Source organism: Saccharomyces paradoxus, chromosome XIII (genome assembly GCF_002079055.1).
Source record: "Saccharomyces paradoxus chromosome XIII, complete sequence".
Taxonomy (NCBI): domain Eukaryota; kingdom Fungi; phylum Ascomycota; class Saccharomycetes; order Saccharomycetales; family Saccharomycetaceae; genus Saccharomyces; species Saccharomyces paradoxus.
The window spans coordinates 803,269-823,765 of NC_047499.1; the positions used below are offsets into that span (position 1 = coordinate 803,269).

At 40.5% G+C, this 20,497-nt stretch overlaps 8 protein-coding genes across 8 annotated transcripts; 3 read left to right on the top strand and 5 right to left on the bottom strand.

The window, feature by feature from the left end:
• Window positions 1-322: 322 nt before the first annotated feature.
• ZDS1 (Zds1p) lies at window positions 323-3,112 on the bottom strand (the record flags this gene model as incomplete). The annotated part of the gene is made up of 1 exon (XM_033912684.1): window positions 323-3,112. The coding sequence occupies one exon, from the start codon at window positions 3,110-3,112 to the stop codon at window positions 323-325; it is 2,790 nt and encodes a 929-aa protein (XP_033768575.1).
• Window positions 3,113-3,496: 384 nt separating this feature from the next.
• RCE1 (CAAX prenyl protease) lies at window positions 3,497-4,453 on the bottom strand (the record flags this gene model as incomplete). Its single annotated transcript, XM_033912685.1, has 1 exon — window positions 3,497-4,453. One exon carries the CDS (start codon window positions 4,451-4,453, stop codon window positions 3,497-3,499), a length of 957 nt encoding a protein of 318 aa, XP_033768576.1.
• Window positions 4,454-4,787: 334 nt separating this feature from the next.
• BUL1 (ubiquitin-ubiquitin ligase BUL1) lies at window positions 4,788-7,718 on the bottom strand (the record flags this gene model as incomplete). Its single annotated transcript, XM_033912686.1, has 1 exon — window positions 4,788-7,718. One exon carries the CDS (start codon window positions 7,716-7,718, stop codon window positions 4,788-4,790), a length of 2,931 nt encoding a protein of 976 aa, XP_033768577.1.
• Window positions 7,719-7,963: 245 nt separating this feature from the next.
• Window positions 7,964-9,097, top strand: DSK2 (ubiquitin domain-containing protein DSK2; the record flags this gene model as incomplete). The annotated part of the gene is made up of 1 exon (XM_033912687.1): window positions 7,964-9,097. One exon carries the CDS (start codon window positions 7,964-7,966, stop codon window positions 9,095-9,097), a length of 1,134 nt encoding a protein of 377 aa, XP_033768578.1.
• Window positions 9,098-9,401: 304 nt separating this feature from the next.
• Window positions 9,402-11,600, top strand: FCP1 (protein serine/threonine phosphatase; the record flags this gene model as incomplete). Its single annotated transcript, XM_033912688.1, has 1 exon — window positions 9,402-11,600. One exon carries the CDS (start codon window positions 9,402-9,404, stop codon window positions 11,598-11,600), a length of 2,199 nt encoding a protein of 732 aa, XP_033768579.1.
• A 280-nt stretch (window positions 11,601-11,880) lies between these two features.
• On the top strand, window positions 11,881-13,749 carry PRM15 (phosphoribomutase PRM15; the record flags this gene model as incomplete). Its single annotated transcript, XM_033912689.1, has 1 exon — window positions 11,881-13,749. The coding sequence occupies one exon, from the start codon at window positions 11,881-11,883 to the stop codon at window positions 13,747-13,749; it is 1,869 nt and encodes a 622-aa protein (XP_033768580.1).
• Window positions 13,750-13,846: 97 nt separating this feature from the next.
• ATR2 (Atr2p) lies at window positions 13,847-15,469 on the bottom strand (the record flags this gene model as incomplete). Its single annotated transcript, XM_033912690.1, has 1 exon — window positions 13,847-15,469. One exon carries the CDS (start codon window positions 15,467-15,469, stop codon window positions 13,847-13,849), a length of 1,623 nt encoding a protein of 540 aa, XP_033768581.1.
• Window positions 15,470-16,145: 676 nt separating this feature from the next.
• CAT8 (DNA-binding transcription factor CAT8) lies at window positions 16,146-20,447 on the bottom strand (the record flags this gene model as incomplete). The annotated part of the gene is made up of 1 exon (XM_033912691.1): window positions 16,146-20,447. The coding sequence occupies one exon, from the start codon at window positions 20,445-20,447 to the stop codon at window positions 16,146-16,148; it is 4,302 nt and encodes a 1,433-aa protein (XP_033768582.1).
• Window positions 20,448-20,497: the final 50 nt, after the last annotated feature.

Consider the following 20,497-nt stretch of genomic DNA (forward strand, 5'->3'; position numbering starts at 1 on the left):
TTGAAAAAAAAATTAACTGCGAAAAGATGTCGCACGTCAGTAAATCCGCGCAAAAACCCGTTATATTTCCAACGTCGTGCGGTAGTTTCTGCGGGAACGGCCCCGCGGATAAGGCACGTTTTCTTCCGGCCGCAGATAGCTCTTTATCAAAAGTAAGACTGTTTTCGGCTATTGTATTATGAGAAGTTTGGCGTTTGTCCAACCTTCTATTGTTGTTCTGGGGAAGTAATTTTTAGAGAACGTAGTTTGGTGAGCATGAAGCTGCTCTTTTGTGTATGTACGTGTGATGTGTATATGTCTATGTATGCAGCGCTGAAGCCTTTCAGGGTTGTTGTTGTTGCTGTTGTTGTTCCTTGTCATGGGCTACCTGTTCCATATACAGAGTGTGATTAACCAAGTTCAGATAAGCGTACATGAAGTTACTTAGTAACACCTGCTCGCGCAGTCCCCTCTTTGAATTGCTCAATTTCAAGTGACTCAGCCGGTATATGGCTCTTTCAACGTTGATTGGTAGACGATGGTCGAACATAATTACTGTAGACACGGTCAGCAAAGGCAATGGGAACCCAAAGGCACTATCTGTGAATTGAACCGGAGAGTTTGGTTTGTCAGATTTTTTGACATCTGCGAAGGTTAGCTTTCTTGGCGGCAGTACGGACGTGTGTCTCAATGGTGGGGCCGCTTGAGCCTGTACTTGACCCTGCGCTTGATCCTGAGTCTGAGCCTGCGCCTGAGCCTGGGCTGGGGTCGAAGCTTGGACTGGGGCTGAAGCTTGGACTTGTTCTTGGGCCGGAGCTTGAAGCTGAGCTTTTTGTTCATGGGTGTTCTCCTTTTGAACGTGCCTGGAGCGCTGTTCGTTTGAGATTTCTATCGTATTGCTCCTCTTCTTGGTTCTTTTCTTTGTCTCCTCTTCTTCTCTGTCTCTCGGATTACTTTTAGTACTACTTACACTAACAGCAGGCTGTAGTTGGGGCAAGCTCTCAGAATCGCTTTCCTCTTTCTTTTCTACCTCTATTGCGCCTTCTAACTGCGATTGTAATGGTATCTGCTGCTGTGGTTGAGGTTGCAACTGTGATTGAGATTGTGATTGAGATTGTGATTGCGTATCTTTGAGAACTTTTACACTTGTTTTTTGGGATCCATGACGGCTGTGATGATGACGGTGGAGACGAGGGCGATTGTGCAATAAGATGGGTTCTACGGGTTCTCTTCCATTTTTGCTACCAAGTTTTTTGAGTTTCCTTTCGCGAACGTGCACAGTATCATTATTTGGTATCGGTGGTGATGACGATGGTGATGACGACGGTGATAATGATTCTTCATGCTTGTGATGCGGCTTCCTCCTGAATAGGTTAGCAAAAGTTTTCTCGATCTTCTGTCTTGTTTGTGATGTGGTGGTGGATGCATTTGCATTGTTCATTTCCTCTTTATTTAACGCCTCTGTCTTCTCACCACCATTAAATAGAGAAATATAATGCTTTTTGGAATTTTCGAGCTCCATTCTTCGCGAATCCACGTTTTCGTCATTTTCGTCGTCTCCTTGGTTTTCTTCATTATCTTCGTCTCTATTCATCTTGTTGTTTAACCACGTCCATCCGTTTCTTCGACGATGACGCTTCGTTTCCTTGTTATCGTCTGTGGCGCTTTGCTTTATTGTGCCCGCTGATTCTTCTCTTAACTCTAAGTCCTGTTCTACTATGTCGTCTTGAACCTTCACGGGTACCACTTCTGCTTCTTTTTCTATTCCCATTTCTTGTTCCCACTCACCACTAGACTGCCTGTAATGATTATATATGTCTTGAAAATCACCGATTGACCCAGGCGAACTCATGTTCTCAGATTCCTCATCTTGTTGTCTAAAAGGGGACTTGTGCGGATCTATTCCGACTTTTGTAGTGTTCTTGGCCAGATGCAAACGTTCTACTTCGTCGTTTTTTATTTCCTCCACATCCTGTTCTACTTCCTTTTCTTGCTCTTGTGACCTAATTCGATAGGTGTTGAATCTACTTCTTCTCAGTGATGATCGTTCAGGCCATGTCATGTTATTGTTGATGGGCATATTGGAGGCAAATTCGCCATCGTCCGAAGTATTCGCTTGTGAAGTCGTAACACCAATATCCCTTTCTCCATAATGTCCTTCCGGCTGTGGTTCATCTTTTTTATCTGAATACGAACCTGCCATACTAAGAGTTCTGGCTAATGTAATGGCATCATTGTCGGTTAACCCCGCACTATTTGAGATCTTTGTTAGTTCTTCAGTTATATCTCTTAATGACACTGGTCTCTCCTTTATCGTGGAAGTTCTTTCATCGACTTCATTTACTGTTTTAAAGTCACGGTCCCCTTGACTATTGTCATCTTCATTGTCATCAAACTCTGTATATGACCTCCGCAATGTTGAAGGCCTTCGTATTAGTGACGCGTTTCCATGCCTTGACAGTCCCCGGTTCAAGTTTATAGTTTTGTTTTCCTTGTTTTCATATGATTTTGATTCTTTTTCCTCCTTGTCGTTTTCATTATCGTTATTCTCATCGTTATTCTCATCATTATCTTCATTAGTATCATCATTTTCGCTTAGCTGTATATTTTGTAGAGTATCTTGTACAAGCTCTAGAAAATTGTCAGGTTTAACGTTAGGATGTTGATTAGCAGGAACCCATAATAAGTTTTTTTTTAATGCATTAGCATTTAATTTCCTGGATGGAGAATGAACACCTTTTTTATTTCCTATATTGTTTCCTTGTTTGCTCTTATTAGGGTATTCCATCCCTGAGTCACTCCTCTCATGCAAGTTTTCTAGCGGAGTTGGATCGCTATATCGTGTATTATTAACGCTTGACGTGCCACTTGGCATGGAGACCGAACTAGATGTCATGCCAGACCATGATCGTCTCCCATTAGACTCTCCGCCGAATTTTATATCTAACTCTGGATCAATAAGTAAATCCATTGACCCAATCGACAATCTTTTCAGATTCTTCACACTACGGATTTCATTATCAAGGGACTGTGCAGCGATCAAAACTTCAGACTTCCGTTTATCCCTTTGATTAGCGGTCGCCTTGTTGTTTGACGTAGCACGCAACATGCTTTCGTTATTTCTATTGGACATAATAAAAGACAGCTAAAATCTCTTTGAATTGAAAAATATGCAACCCACAAAACAAACCAAAAACTAGTTAAGACCTTAAATTCTAGTAGAACAAAAGAAAACCTCAAAATAAAGAGAAACCTCGAAACCTGTTAGAAGCTACCTTCTCTCTACTCTCGAATCCGACAACTTCAATGCTACCAACACCAACGATTTGTTATTGAGTCCGTAATACAAGGCATAGATAATTTGTAGTCTTCCAAATTCTTTCATCAAAACACCAAAACTCGATTTTTTCACTCTTCCGTAACAAAAGCCCGATCGCTCGATAGAATTCCATAATAGTGGTGAAAAAGCGTTATATTACATAAGAAATTTTAAACGGTATACAAGTACGTAAGAAGATTAAAGTGTTATTCTGTAACCGGGAGTCCCTACCAAACTTTGTAAGGTATCCTTCAGGGATATTAAACCAACGAACAGCAATGCGAAATAGCATTTATTCCAGATTGAGACCAATTTCGAAAAGCGTCCGGCTTTCTTGTCTACTACTGTGAAATGTAAATTCAATCTTGACGGACCAGGAAAACCCATAATATTGCACAAGGCATGTAAGATGACGCAGCACCATAGGTTCCCTCCTGTTCTTACGAATACAAACTTGGTTAGCCCTCCAAAAAGTGTTGTGTATAAAATTTGGAAGCATGTGGTCAGCAAAATGGAAATTGTTGTCATGGAGCCTTCCTGGAATTGCTCATAAGCATGATGTGCATGCGCGAGTCCGAAAAACAGTGACGGTTGCCAATATAACTGTTGATAACTAAGTTGCGAATGTGGTATTAGGTTTAAGTAGGTCGTCAATAGCATCGATGTGTAAAATATTTCCTCGGTTATTGGTGCAAATATAAAATTTCTGAAACTCCAAATGTTTAGGAACTCATGGTAAAAATCTTCGAGTACAGAGCTCTTTGGATTTAGTAGATGATATAATACAAAATCCAATACGGGTCCACAATACAAGGTCAATAACATCGCAACGCATTTCGTTAAATCTTTCACGAACTGGCCAAATTGCCAAGGGTCTGGTAATGCAGCGTAATAACCGGGAATGATGCCTAAACCGAAAAAGGCATCTTTGAAACTGACATGCGAAGTGGTACTAGATAGTTTGGATAGTTTAGAGTGTAAAAAAGGCACCAAAAAGAGGTTGGAAATTAGCATAATTGTCAGTTTCTGCATCCGAGATTTAATGGTTCGAGGATTATCTCGTTTAGACCTTTCTGGTTGTGAAGTTGCATAGAGTGGTAATACATAGGATATGGAGATGTACAGGAGCACTAGAAATGTTGGGAATGGAAGCATTGCTTTTCTGGTTATCTCTGTGATAAATAGTAGTTCAAAGCATCAATCAGTTTTGTTTTATTTTTCTTAACCAAGGAAATTCTATGTTTTGTTCCTGAAATCTCGAAGTTTTAACAATTCAAAACAAAGATACCAAAATCATCAAATGCTTTCATGCAGTGGTTGAAAAAAAAAAAGAAGCAACAAAAGAGAACCGGAACATGAATTTTTAAAAGAATTTTATTAATAATATACGGAATACAGAAGGACGCGATACATACCTCCATCTATAAGCAAACCATATATATCTATATCTATAAGAAAAGTAACGAGCGAGTTTTTCTAATTTTTATTTTTATTTTGTCACTTGCCTAACAGAAATGGGGATATCAATCTTCGCTACGCCAAGATGGTTTTCAAATTTAATCATTACTCGAACACAATAAAATCTACAACATAGGCAACTTTCAAAACTTGGAATTAAAGTTTCTTTGATGTCCTTGTTAAATTCCAAGTTCACATTAATGTCTCGTTTGTACTGTAAAGGAGCGATCCTAACCCATTTATGGACAATCTGATCTGTAAACTTCAGGGAAGTGGATGAGCTGCTGCTTGGTAAAAATAAACTACTCTTGGATGAAGATGTTACTGGCGTCAATGATGCTGAATTGGGTGACGATGAATTACCATTACCTGTGTGCGATATTGAATCCTCAGATAATGTGTGCTTTGGGTGTTGCTTTAACGTACTAACCTGTTTTTTAAAAATGTTGGATAAGTTGTGAACACTAACCTTCAGATTACAAATACTTTCAATATCATTAAACAGCTGTGATGTAATGAAATCTGTAAATTTCAGTTCCTTTGGCCTACGGTCTCCCCTATTCATATTGTATAACTCATTTAATTCAAGAAAATTCTTATTGAAATTGGTTTCGTATTCACAAATTTTTGAGTGAAATTCGTCATACAAAGCTTTGATGCTTGTTAGCTTTTCTTTGTTCATCAATAGTTCAGAATTGAGTTTTATTGGGATGGAATTATCAGATTTGGCTGTTATACATATCAGTTCTGTGGTAATCGATTGAATTTCTGGTGGATCATGAGGTAAGCTATTATCAGATTCTATACAAGTTAATTGTAAATCAATCTTTTCTAATGGTTTTTTTACGTCATCCGGGATCAACTCAGAAAGCCTCACCCAATTTTCTTGATCATGCTTACTTTTGGATTCGAAAACATTGGTCTTCCTCAATAATGAGGGAGCCCAGTATGGTAAGCCCTGTTTCGGGATTTTAGCTTTTACTAGTATTAACCCAGTTCTTTCTTTATTACCTGTTGGATCATGATTATTCTTTGCTGCATTTGAAGAAGTGGACGTTGAGCTGGAACTGCCGTTTAAAAAATGAGAGAAGTTCAGAAATGATGAAGAATTAGATTTGTTTTTCAGTTTATATTTTAGTTCGCTTTCAACAAAGGGACCCCAAGCTCTAGAAGTATCAATATTATGGCCACTGCTTCCACTTCGAATATTGTCCATATCATGACCTAACTTCAAGTCGTTATAGTTGACCAAATAGTCATTTCTATTCTTAATATGCAGTTGATCCAATTTCCTCTGCAATATTTCTTGAGAATCTGATTCCATAGAGTCATCAATGGTACCACTTAAGTCTGAACCGTGAATGTCACGGTTCGTTATAGGTTCTTTCTTCTCTAATCTTTGAAAGATTTTTCTAAGGGCATCCAATCTTTCCTGCACTAATTTGGTGAAGTCATTCAGTTGACTCATGGTAGTTCTCTCCCCGACGACATTGGCATCAAATCCAAAGGGAATAACTCTTAAATTATATTCTCTCTCCTTCATAATATACAATTTAGAAGTCTTTTGGTCTTTGCCAACAATCCTTGCGTCAATAGTGTAGTTGATTGAAAGGTTATCATCAGACATATCGTTAGTCAAGATGGGGGAGCCCTTTGTACCTAAATGACCGCACCCAAGGACGCTGTTGACTTTGACACCGGAGTACTTGCAATTATTCCTATATTTATCAATACCAAAACTGGGAGGCAGCAAACAATGAGAGAAATGCTCCTGTTTACAAGTGACATCCAGCAATTGCAATGGCAATTTGAAGATGAAGAATTTCTTGTACTTGACACCGGGTTCCAGAACCCGGCTATTGTTTAGCCCGAATACAGAATCATCGTAATCAACATCTGCAGGAATGAAGTCCACACCGGACCCCAGTGCTATTTTCGAGTACGACCAAGAGGCACTTAAATCTACCATCCTTAAAAATCGTTTAATCGTTCTTTTACTCTTAACTTTATCAATGATGGAGATGTAAGATTCCAAAGTGACATAAAACATTTCAAATTTTAAGTTTGCTTGAGACTTGTTTTCAATAGTGATGAAACCATGAATCAAATCGCCCGACGTATACTCTTTCAAAATAGATTCCTCCTCCGGTTTCACGTGTGGCATAGGTGCATGCTTCGTGGTCTTGATGGTGATTTCAATGGGCGTGGACATTTTCGGTAAAGTGTACAACTTGTCAATGAAAATATTGTCTGTGTCATTCAAATCATCAAGTATGGGAGGCACCTCCAATGAGTCTTCATCAACAACAGTCGGCTGATGCGCCGCAATACTGTGATGTTCAGTTCGTAGGGGAATTAAATTTTCTAAATTCGATGTTGACGAAGAACGCGTGGCACCCAATGCGTCAGTGGACAATGATTGATGCGAAAGGTCAGTGCTCGAGCCCACAGCACCCTTTGCAGTAGAATTATTGGCCTCTTGGTATGAAGGCGGGAAATCGTGCCTATCTGGATCGACATTCCCCTGTGGAATGTGCCTATGCAGGGCGTTGTACATCTCAAATGAGGGCAGTACATCCACAACGTTGTTGATATCTCCGTCCGTCCAGGACCTCCCGGTCTCGACGGGAGTCGCATTTTCAGTAGATCTTCTCAAAGGGGAACGGTTACCTCCAGCAGGTGCAGCTGAGGAAGGAGCCTGTGAATGAGAATGTGCCAGCTCCGGACGCCTTAGCCCAAGAATCCCCGTAGCAGACGCGCTTCTTATCCATGATTTTGGAGAGTGTAGTGACGGTGATCTCGAGCTGCCCTTACCACTCTCTTGTTTCTGCCTACCACGTCCCCTTGTGTTTGCATTAGCATTTACAGTTGTCGAACTATTGGCAGTGAAATCAGACCGTTGGGGGCGCATCAAAGGCCTCCTCTTCGGTGGAAATCCCGGTTCATTCAAACCTTTGACCATTAGCGTACAATATACCTATCGACCCAGACAAGCAGCCTCTTGTCTCCCTTGCTAACCGTCTCCTTCGATCATCACTATCCTGCTTTCCATAACCATACTTTTATCATAATTTAAAACAGTCTCTGAGAGCGGGTCACGGCCCGCTAAAGGGGAAGAACGATTTAAAGCCAGTTTTGACTTCAAACCACCGATGGATGAGAGGCAAATAAGACGGACCAAAGACACCTAATACTACTAGCAGGATAATGTCGTTGAATATACATATCAAGTCAGGACAAGACAAATGGGAGGTAAATGTGGCACCTGAAAGCACAGTGTTGCAATTCAAGGAGGTGATAAACAAGGCGAACGGTATCCCGGTGGCAAATCAAAGATTGATCTACTCGGGTAAGATTTTAAAGGACGACCAAACCGTGGAGTCATACCACATCCAAGATGGACACAGCGTCCATCTCGTCAAGTCCCAACCCAAACCGCAGACCGGCGCTGTCGTTGGCGCAACTAACGCCACCGCCACCGGTGCAGCAGCTGGTACTGGCGCCACCCCGAACATGTCATCGGGTCAAAGTGCAGGCTTCAACCCGCTGGCAGATTTGACAAGTGCTAGGTACGCCGGCTATTTGAATATGCCGTCTGCAGATATGTTTGGCCCTGACGGTGGTGCATTAAACAACGACTCGAATAACCAAGACGAGCTGTTGAGGATGATGGAAAACCCTATCTTCCAGTCGCAGATGAATGAGATGTTGAGTAACCCTCAAATGTTGGACTTCATGATCCAATCCAACCCGCAATTGCAGGCCATGGGCCCACAGGCCAGGCAAATGCTACAGAGCCCCATGTTTAGACAGATGCTCACCAATCCAGATATGATTAGACAGAGCATGCAATTCGCAAGAATGATGGACCCCAACGCTGGCATGGGTTCTGCAGGTGGGGCTGCCTCTGCATTTCCCGCCCCCGGTGGCGATGCTCCAGAAGAGGGCGCCAATACGAACACTGCCCCCTCATCAAACGCAGGGGCTAACGCAGATGTGAATGCAGGTGTCAACGCAGGTGTCAACGCAGGTTCTAACACTGCAGCAAACCCATTTGCGTCTCTTCTAAACCCTGCATTAAACCCCTTTGCCAACGCGGGAAACGCTGCTGGCACCGGGATGCCCGCCTTCGACCCTGCATTGCTAGCGTCTATGTTTCAACCCTCCACACAAGCGTCTCAACCAGAGGATACCAGACCACCAGAAGAGCGCTACGAACATCAATTAAGACAACTAAACGACATGGGCTTCTTCGATTTCGATAGAAACGTCGCAGCCCTCAGGAGAAGCGGCGGCTCCGTCCAAGGCGCCCTTGACTCACTACTAAACGGCGATGTTTAACACCTAACGCCTAAACGCCGCAACCTATATACTTTTATCCCATCCTACCGGCATATATCTAATCCTATGTATTACATGTATCCATCAATAATATCATCATAACATTTGAACACTTTGGGAAGACGCGCCCTTGCGAAAAAAAAAAATTTTCGTTTTACACCTACAGTATAAACACATAATAACAACAAGCTAACCATCCAATCAATCACCCCTTACCCCTTTAATCGGCAGGAAGGGTACTGTATTTAGTCATATAGCGGTACTTGCATTGACCGCGTACGTGTAAACATAAGCAAAACAGAATATGACCACACAAATAAGGTCTCCCGAAGGCTTGCCGTATCCCATTCAGATTGATAAACTCATCCCAAGTGTAGGTTCGTACCTTCATGAAGGCGATAGGTTGCTTGTCTATAAGTTTTGGTACTTGGTGGAAAGGGCCTCAGACACCAGTGATGATGACAACGAGCACGATGCTTCCCCCGGCGGCGGCACCGGCAGTAATGGTGCCTCTCCGCCAACCAAACAACTGCGTGAATCCATAGAATTCTTCGAAAGTCCCTACGAGGGGGATTTGATTAGTTGGAATGTAGACGTAGGAGACGAAGTAGCCACTGCTAATCAAGTGATTTGCGAAATAAAAAGACCGTGCAATCACGATGTCGTGTATGGTGGACTGTGCACTCAATGTGGGAAAGAAGTCTCCGCGGATGCCTTCGATGGTGTGCCATTAGACGTTGTCGGAGACATGGACTTACAAATTAGCGAGACGGAAGCTATTAGAACTGGCAAGGCATTGAAAGAGCATTTGCGACGGGATAAGAAACTTATCTTAGTAGTGGATTTAGATCAAACCATCATCCATTGTGGTGTGGACCCTACCATTGCAGAGTGGAAGAACGACCCTAATAATCCGAATTTTGAAACGCTAAGAGATGTCAAGAGCTTTACATTGGACGAGGAGTTAGTACTGCCACTTATGTACATGAATGACGACGGTTCTATGCTGAGACCGCCTCCCGTGAGAAAATGTTGGTACTACGTGAAAGTAAGGCCTGGTTTAAAGGAATTCTTCGCTAAAGTAGCACCCCTTTTTGAAATGCATATCTACACAATGGCTACAAGGGCTTATGCCTTGCAAATTGCCAAGATCGTGGACCCTACGGGCGAATTGTTTGGCGATAGAATCCTGTCGCGTGATGAAAATGGGTCCCTAACGACAAAATCATTAGCCAAACTATTCCCCACCGATCAGTCAATGGTTGTTGTTATTGACGACAGAGGCGATGTTTGGAATTGGTGTCCAAACTTAATCAAAGTTGTTCCTTATAACTTCTTTGTTGGCGTTGGTGATATCAATTCTAATTTCTTGCCGAAGCAATCTACCGGAATGTTACAGCTAGGGAGGAAGACAAGACAGAAGAGCCAAGAATCTCAGGAACTGCTGACAGATATTATGGATAACGAAAAGAAATTACAAGAAAAGATAGATAAGGAAGTCAAACGCCAGGAAGAAAAGTTAAATCATCAACTGGCGACTGCTGAGGAGCCCCCCGCAAACGAATCCAAAGAAGAGTTGACAAAGAAACTAGAATACTCAGCATCCTTGGAAGTCCAACAACAAAATCGACCCTTGGCCAAACTACAAAAACACCTGCATGATCAAAAACTTCTAGTCGATGACGACGACGAACTATATTACTTAAAGGGCACGCTATCAAACATTCACAAAACTTATTACGATATGCTCTTGCAACAAAATGAACTAGAACCAAATCTGATGGAAATCATACCAAGCCTGAAGCAGAAAGTCTTTCAAAATTGCTATTTTGTTTTTTCAGGGTTAATACCTCTTGGGACCGATATCCAAAGGTCGGATATAGTGATATGGACAAGTACATTTGGTGCCACTTCTACTTCAGACATAGATTACCTCACGACACATTTAATAACCAAGAATCCCAGTACTTATAAAGCGCGTCTAGCGAAAAAGTTCAACCCACAGATTAAAGTTGTCCATCCAGATTGGATATTCGAGTGTCTGGTGAATTGGAAAAAGGTGGACGAAAAACCCTACGCTTTAATCGTGGACAGCCCCATTTCTGATGAGGAGTTACAAAACTTTCAAACACAACTACAAAAAAGACAAGAATATCTGGAGGAGAGTCAAGAACAACAGCATATGTTGACATCACAAGAAAATCTAAATCTGTTCGCTGCTGGTACCTCGTGGTTGAATAATGACGACGATGAAGATATTCCGGATACGGCCAGCGATGATGATGAAGATGATGATCACAACGACGAAAGTGATGACGAAAACAACTCGGAAGGCATTGACAGAAAGAGGAGCATCGAGGACAATCATGATGATACATCGCAAAAGAAGACTAAGGCAGAACCTTCTCAAGACGGTCCTGTACAACATAAAGGAGAAGGAGACGACAACGAAGACAGCGATTCACAGTTGGAGGAAGAGTTGATGGGTATGCTGGATGGTTAGCAGTTCAACTTCCATATCCGTCCGCACATTTCCCTCACTGTTCTTTGAACTTGTAATTTTTCATATTATATACGTTTGTAATAAACCAATCAATAGCAATAACAATATTTTCTGCTTATTTTCATATCCTTAGATCCTTTTTTTCATTTGTTTTGCTTTTTTTTTCGAAATTATATATTGTATTATTTTTCTCTCCTATAGCGAGAACTATAATGGTCTTTTCTCCTTGGCCCCAAATTCACAACAGTATTCGAGCCATAAGCTGTACCAGATACAAGAAATGCCCCAAAGAATTTTAGAAACAGTACCATCTGACTTGAAAGGACCCATATCACTATGGTTTAAGCAAGACCGCAACCCAGAAACTATAGAAGAGGTCACCGCACTCTGCAAAAAGTCTGACTGGAAAGAGTTACACAAAAGGTTTGATTTTAGAATTCAGTTTGGTACTGCTGGTTTAAGATCCCAAATGCAAGCTGGTTTTAACAGGATGAATACTTTAGTGATCATACAGGCCTCCCAGGGATTGGCAACTTATGTGAGACAACAATTTCCAGACAATTTAGTAGCGGTTGTGGGACACGACCATAGATTCCATTCTAAGGAGTTCGCTAGAGCTGCAGCAGCAGCATTTCTTTTAAAAGGCTTTAAGGTGCACTATTTGAATCCTGACCACGAATTTGTTCACACCCCTTTAGTTCCTTTTGCGGTAGACAAGTTAAAGGCATCCGTTGGCGTAATGATAACAGCAAGTCACAACCCAAAAATGGATAATGGATATAAAGTTTACTATTCCAATGGGTGCCAAATCATTCCACCCCACGATCATGCTATTTCTGATTCAATTGATGCGAATTTAGAACCATGGGCTAATGTGTGGGATTTTGATGATGTCCTAAACAAGGGCCTCAAACAAGGCAAATTGATGTACTCCAGAGAAGAAATGTTGAAGTTTTATTTAGAGGAGGTTTCTAAAAACCTAATAGAAACCAACCCATTGAAGCTTGAAGTAAAAGCCAAACCTTGGTTCGTTTACACTCCAATGCATGGTGTTGGGTTTGACATTTTTAGTACCATCGTGAAAAAGACACTGTCTTTGGTAGAAGGTAAGGATTATCTATGTGTTCCTGAACAGCAAAATCCAGACCCTTCTTTCCCAACCGTTGGGTTTCCTAACCCCGAAGAAAAAGGTGCTTTAGACATCGGTATAAACTTGGCAGAAAAGCATGATATTAATTTACTTGTTGCCAACGATCCAGATGCCGATAGATTTTCTGTCGCTGTTAAAGATATGCAGTCAGGTGAATGGAGACAACTTACAGGTAATGAAATCGGTTTCCTTTTTGCATTCTTTGAATATCAGAAATTCAAAAGCATGGACAAACAATTTCAGCACGAACATCCATTGGCTATGTTAAATTCAACAGTATCTTCACAAATGATTAAGAAAATGGCAGAAGTAGAAGGATTCCATTATGAGGATACATTAACAGGATTCAAGTGGATTGGAAACCGTGCCATACTCTTGGAAAAGAAAGGCTACTATGTTCCCTTTGGATTTGAGGAAGCAATAGGCTACATGTTTCCAGCAATGGAGCATGACAAAGATGGTATCAGTGCTTCCATTGTCTTTTTACAAGCTTACTGTAAATGGAAAATAGACGACAACTTGGACCCCTTAAGTGTCTTAGAAAGGGGTTTCAAAAAATACGGCGTATTTAAAGAGTACAACGGCTATTACGTCGTTCCAAGTCCAATTGTTACAAAAGAAATATTTGAATACATCAGAAATGTCTACACTCCTAAGGGCGTATCATATCCTTCATCTATTGGTGAAGAAATCGAGGTACTTTACTATCGAGATTTAACTACTGGTTACCAATCGGACACGCCAAATCATAAGCCTACTTTACCCGTTGATCCTACATCACAAATGATAACAATATCAGCTAGACCAAGTAACGGTAATGAGAATGAGCATATCCGCTTTACGATTCGCGGGTCCGGAACGGAACCAAAACTTAAGGTGTATATTGAAGCTTGTGCAAATAAAGAACAAAGAGCCACTTTCTTGGCGAAATTGACTTGGAATGTGCTGAAACGAGAGTGGTTTAGGCCCGATAAAATGGATATAGTTACAAAATTTTGAAACTGTTTGAGCCTATACATTAACTGGACCACTAATGTAAAATACCATTATATTTGTTGTTTGTACCTACCCTTATATCAATATAAATTTAACTAATTTATGCCTCCAAACTTTTCTTTTCACACTTTCTACGTTGATTCCAAAGGTTTTCAAGCATGTAAGTAACACTGATCAAAAAACCAAGAGAAGCTAGCCCAATGCCCAAATAGATAGCTGCTCGATAACCTTTCAAGAGATCATTGCCGCTTTTATTAATTTGGTGTTCAACAGTACCTCCCATACCTAAGCATAGAGACGCCGAATAATTAATAACTGTATTTACCAATGATCCAGCCATACCTTGGTACTGCATTGGGAGACCGTCACTCAATATAATGGATGAAGCCGGGAATGACAGGTCCATTCCAAAGCATAATATAGCCTGCATTGCAAAGTTCAATTTCCAATAGCTTTGTTCCACTGGCAACACACTGAACATTATGGAACCGGCATCAAATGCTATTAGTGAAAAACATAGTAGTAAGGCCGGTCCTAATCTCTTGATAGAAAAGGCGACAAAGAATGCCGCCATAGATCCGAAAATGACAAAAACAAAATACGTACCACCAGTCCAGACAGGGCTATAATGCCTCAAGTTTAGTTGGAAGGATACGTAATAAAATGTCCAAATACCAAACGACCCCCATCCCAGGAATACGGCTAATAAAATCATAATCATATGACGGTTCTTGGTCATTTCACGAGGTAGAAGAGGAACCTCTGCATACTTACTCTCATAAACAAAAAAAGCAACCAAGAATATCACAGATATTATTAGAAGAACAATGATATAAGCTTTATCCCAGCCTACTATTGGTGCTTGATTCCAGACAAAGTTGAAGAGAATCAGTCCAACAATGGCAAGAGCGGAACCAGTCCAATCCATTGAAAGCCCATGAATATTTGTTGGTACATTGTTTGGGATAGAATACCAAGCCATTAATAAACTTAGAAACGTTGCAATGCCAAAGGCATAAAACACCCAAGGCCACTGATCGGGGTCTTCGGTGACAATTAATCCCCCGAATAAGCCACCAAACATGCCGCCTGTTGGAGCACATGCACCGATGAAACTAATAACAATATTCTTCCTGAATGAACCGACCTTATAAACATGGCCAACAAGCCCCATAATATTCGGTAAAATGAACGCAATTCCTACTCCTTGGAATGCGCGACTTGTAATGAAAAACGCGTCACTATTAGAATATTTGGAAAGACCAGAAATTATAGACCAAACGATCACAATAACATAACCAACCATCAACATTTTCTTCAATCCATAAATATCTCCTAACCTCCCACTAATAAGAATAAATGACCCAGCAGCCAATGGGAAAGATGCCATCAACCATGCCTGATTGTTCGCTTCTGAATTAAAGGATTTCGAAAGCACGTTCATTATACAGAGAGCATGAGTTTGGCCGGCTTGATTCAATAATTGTGCCAACATGCATGTGGCTATGAACATTAGCTCCTTCCCGAAGGAACCAAAGTAAGTGGGGTCTTGCCATGGCGAGTCATTGGTCACTTGATTTGACTTGATTGAAGAAGCTATTGTTGTCACCTCTTCATCTTCTGTGGAAACTATCACTTTGTCGTTTGTTTTCATTGTCGTTTTCTCATTTATCTCAGAGTCCGTGCCCTGCACGCTCGTTTTCTTTTTAAAGATGGGAAACATTTCCAATCGGACCTATGTGTTGTATGTTTGAGTGTTTAGCTTGGCTTGCTGAAACTAACCATAGTTAAAAGATGTATTTTCACTGCCTTATATATCTATTTTTGTCCAACCTAAATCTCTTGAGTATCTTTCTCGAAAAAGTACTATAAAAGAAAATTAAGCTCGTAACCATGGCAATAGTGCAGGCAAATCTTCATCATGCCATTGTTATTTAATAAACAAAACTCCCGTAAAAAAACAGAGAAAGTTTACGCGTCCTACGAACGTTTGTCTGAGGAGAATATATTTTTTTTAATCAATATACGAACCACGTTTTTGGCGTCGCATTGTCGGCGCTATTTATGCGCACCCTTGTTGCCTTGTCTTCCCTTCCGTGCAGTCTCCGCGCTGTCAAACGGTGTTCCTCCGGTAACGTAACCATGGGAACTGATAAAAATTTCCTAATTGGAGGAGTAGTTCCATTGAGAAATCAGAAGAACATTGGTACCCAACCAAAGTCTGTTTTGGCGTCATCTTTGTTATCTTCTTTTTTTCTTCCAACAATAGGTTTGGCTGTTCATAAAATGAACGTGAGCTACGGCAACTGCCTAATGTGAAATTGTATGTGAGAATATTATTTGTTTCGTGAATATTTAGAGTATTCCGTTTTGCATATATTAAACTATGAAATAAAGAGTTATTTGGCGTTTTGCCATTGGAACAAATCAGGTATATTATTGGTGTTGGAGCTTCCACCACTAGAACTTTTTGATCTATCTGTATTGTAACGATTTTTCTGAGGGCGTCTTGGACCGCGGTGGGACGCTGAAGGCCCTGAGGAAGTCCTTCTCATTTGAAACAGTGTAGAAGGTGTATCCAGCTGATGACCGTTTGTACTGTCTGGGTTCTCTTGGGAGTTACTGTCACCTTTTGAATTATTGCCTGATGATAGGGATCTTTGATTACTGGTAGTTCTAGTACCTATAGAGGATATTATTCCTTGACTCAAAATTGAGTCGGTGGGGTTCAATACTTCTCTGGCATTCATGTGCGATCGATCCGAGTCATCATTAAACGTTGTATCCAAGATGATACTGTTTTTACTTCGATTTGATGTAGTAGATGTCGTGTTAGTATTTGAAATATCGGGCGTATCCACCAATAAAGGAGCTAACCCAAGTGATGCGTCTACTATGTAGTCATAGTCCACCCCAGAATAATTGACATTTGTCATAAAATTGTTGAAGTTCCCCAAATCGTTAAAATCACAGTTGTCCATTCCATGCTTCGTGCTTCCAAGGATGCTGCTTTGGCTGGTATTACTAGCAGTTGAAGGTGGTTTAAAATTGGAGCCAGTGTTTGTAGCGGCTTTTTTATTTGATCCTGGATCCCGTGATGTAGAGCTCTGATCATTCTGATACAGAAAGTTGTTGATACTAATGTTGGAGAAGGAATTGTCGTTGTTCAGCAATCTCATTAGCTTTGTCAAGCTATAGTTACTCTTGCTGCTGAAACCTAAATTATTCTTTTCCATATTCGTACCTTTATCTTTCTGCTGCAATTGACTGTTTTCTAAACGCCCAGGGTTTTGGTTAACCACTGGTTCTAACCGTTCTGGTTTAGGGTCCACATTATCCTTTATGAGATCTAAATTACTTGGCAGGCTGAATATCGCATCCATATGCATAAGCTTATTATCAACCGCATTTTGACCTGTATTCGAGTTACCAGCCTGCAAGAATGGTGCCATATTTAAAAAACTTAGGTTCCCAATATTGGCATCTGCGGTACCCGTCAAAGCTCTATTACTCTCATCCACGTTGTTGTTATGACTATTCGTACAATTTGGTCCTTCAGGATGGGTAAACAATGCAGTGAGGTCGGTATTACTAAATGAGAATGGAAACAGATTGCTGGTCGACACGTTTTTCTTATTATCATTCTGGAGACTTGATGCATTCTGGCCTTTGACTATACTGTCATTGTCTACATTTCGTTTCGTGTCGTTTTCATATTTTAATCTCTTATTACCGTTGCTTGCATTTGTCATTGGTGACTGATCCGATTCAGGATTATCGTCATTACTACCGCCGTTTCCATAAAGATACTCGTGTTCTGGATTTTCCCTTTTGACAATAGATTTACTTGATCTATTTTCTGCGCTGTTCTTCGATTGAGAGCCAAAAAGTGGTTTTAATGATGTAGTCGTGGCAGGCGGTAACCCCATCAATCTGTTGTAGTAATTCAATTTCTTTTCCAGGAATTTGTCCAGTCTTTCAACTTTTACATTAGGTGCTTTCAACAATAGGTTAATGGTCATATCAAATAGTTTTAATGTGTGCCAAGAGGCAATTCCAGGCAAATCCAGAAGCCTATCGTTTTCGATGTCTTTGATGGTGTCGAGAAGGAGATTTTTATTATCTAAGAACAAAGCACCGCCTTTGGTATATTCCAAAGAACCTCTGGCACATAGCAAAGAAAACCTGATTAACGTTCTTGATACATTCAAAGGCAATGGCAAATACATCGAATTGATAGTTTGGAAAATTGTAAGCGTTGCATTGGTAGCTTGCTGTAAAATGATATATGAGGATGACGTCCTTATGGCAGGAGACGTCATGTCAACATCTACTATCATGTGGTCCTGGTCGGTTGCACCTTTAGAGTCGTTGTTGAACATAGACTGCTTCTTTTTTGTTACATTATCAACGTTTTTAGGCAGAGGCTTGGTTGCAATAACTGGTAAATGTATCATAGATTTGGCCAAAAAATAGAACAGTAATAAAATCTTCTTTTCAAATAGTATGATGTCTTTCTTCTCAAATGTCGTTTCAGTATTTCTCTGATTATTTGCTCTTACCTCGTCTAAATTCACGGTTCCGTTTACAGTTATTTGAAAGTAGTACATTTCCGGCAGTTGGTTTCTCCAGTTATCCAGCGCGTTTTCATGTACTAATGCTACTTCAGAAGTTATACGTTCATCCATCATACCTCTCTTGAAAATTGAGTCTAGAATGTTACCCAATATTTTAGCAAATCTGATTATCTGCAACGAAAAGCTTGAAACTTGACCTTGTAGTTGAATCTTTTTAGCTTTTTTGTTCTTTTTTTCATTTTCCATGGATAACTGATCCTTATATTCAACATCAGAGATTGGTAATGCACATTCGATATCAAAATCTTTGAGTAAACGGGGAACACCAAGTTGCAATGAGGCAAAAACGTCAATGTAATAAATGGCCCAAAACAGTAATCTTCTCTCACTTTGTTCGAATTTTTGTAGAACTGGGTTAGAGTGTACACTCAATACGGCACTAGGACATCTGTGAAGCCTCAATTGTTGTGCCATAGAAACAATACGACCTCTTACCCCATAAATTGCCGAGATATCACCCACATTTAGATAATAAAAGGATGCCAAAGATAACAATTGTAAAGATGGTAATGATGTTGTGGACATATTTAAAAAATAAGGATTTTTCGGAATTATTAGGGAAAGCTGGTGATAATATGCCATTAATCTAGCATATTTAGCCTTCGGATTCTTCGGTACGGTGTATTTTATTTTTTCCATTTTAATCTTAATTAGCAACCCCATTTGTAACATAATTACAACCTTTAAGGCGAATATCTCATGATTGGTGATGACGGTACTTTTGGTAGTGTTACTGGTCTTCGAATTTTCTAAAGATAAATCCCTTACGACTTCAACAAAATTATTAAGATATAGTAAGAAATGGTCATTGTTTAGGATTGGTACCTGATTAGACCAAAATTTGAAAAAAAGGTGTAAAAGCTCTTTGATTTCAGTGAGGGAAAGTAGTTCATTATCGTAATCGTTAGCCAGCTTTTCTGATTGCTTTGAAAAGGAGTTTACGTTAAATTTTAAAGCAATCAAAAACCTTTTCAAGTCAACAAAATCGGAGAGGTTGGTGGTTTGAAACGTTTTCAAAAAAGCCGGATCATCATTAGGTTTCTTACCTTCGTCCTTCTCCTTTAACGTGTTTGAAGTCGAAGGTAACAGAAGTCGTGGAGCCGGCAACCTATTCTTCAATGAAGATAACAGTGAAACCGTATACAAACACTGCTTTGAGTTGAAACCAAATATTTGCCTTATCCTGGTTAAAAGCTGAGGGATAAACAGGATTTCTTCAGTGGATCTTGGAATGGATAAAGAAACTAGAGTTGCCAATTGAGTGCTACGTTGGTGAGTCGTCATCGATTTTAGTGCCTTTACCGCAGGAAGACCGGGAGCCTCATCCTGTTCAAACGATATGGCGGTTGGATCGTTTAAGCTCGTGGAAGTGGGCTTAACGTGTAAATGATTTGTACATGAAACGCCATCACAAAGATGGTCTTTGTGTGGCAGCGGAGGTGGTGCTTCTAATGAACTCATTGCTGAAGTACTATTGTCACTATCGACTTTGCCATTTTGCAGCTGCTTATTAACCGTTTGATTTAATAAATAGATGTTCGTAGAAGACAAATTCAAAGGCGCGTCCTTCAAATCCTGTTTGAAATTGCCTCTGACCGTATTATCTATTGATGTTGGTGGCCGTGATTGTGAAACAAGGCTTATTTGCTGCTCTTTGATATCACACAAAGCCAGTAAACGCTTATTCTCTGCCTCTAGTTCGCGTACTCTTTCTTCCAAGCTTTCTGTGTAACCTTTTGGATACGCCTTCCTCAGTAACTTGTCGCTTATTCTACATTCAAATCCGACCGCAGCACACTGCGAACACTGTGGCCTTTTACCATCGCATCTGGTCTTCTTAGATCGACACCTGTCACAAGCTTGAGCTATCCTATAAATAGGAGTAGATAAGGGTGTCGGAGAAGTCGTCTTAATCATTGCTTCCTTTACATTTTCGGAAAAATGGGGGTTTGCCTCTGAACTTAGAGTTCTATTAGATATGCTGGGACCGCTGAGCGCTTGCGAACCCAGAGTCCTAATAACTCTGGGTTCCAAACCTTGTCGACCAGAGTTGTTATTTGCCATGATTTTGTAATTTGTGTTTTTCTCAACTGATAAGTTTACTTTATGGTGTT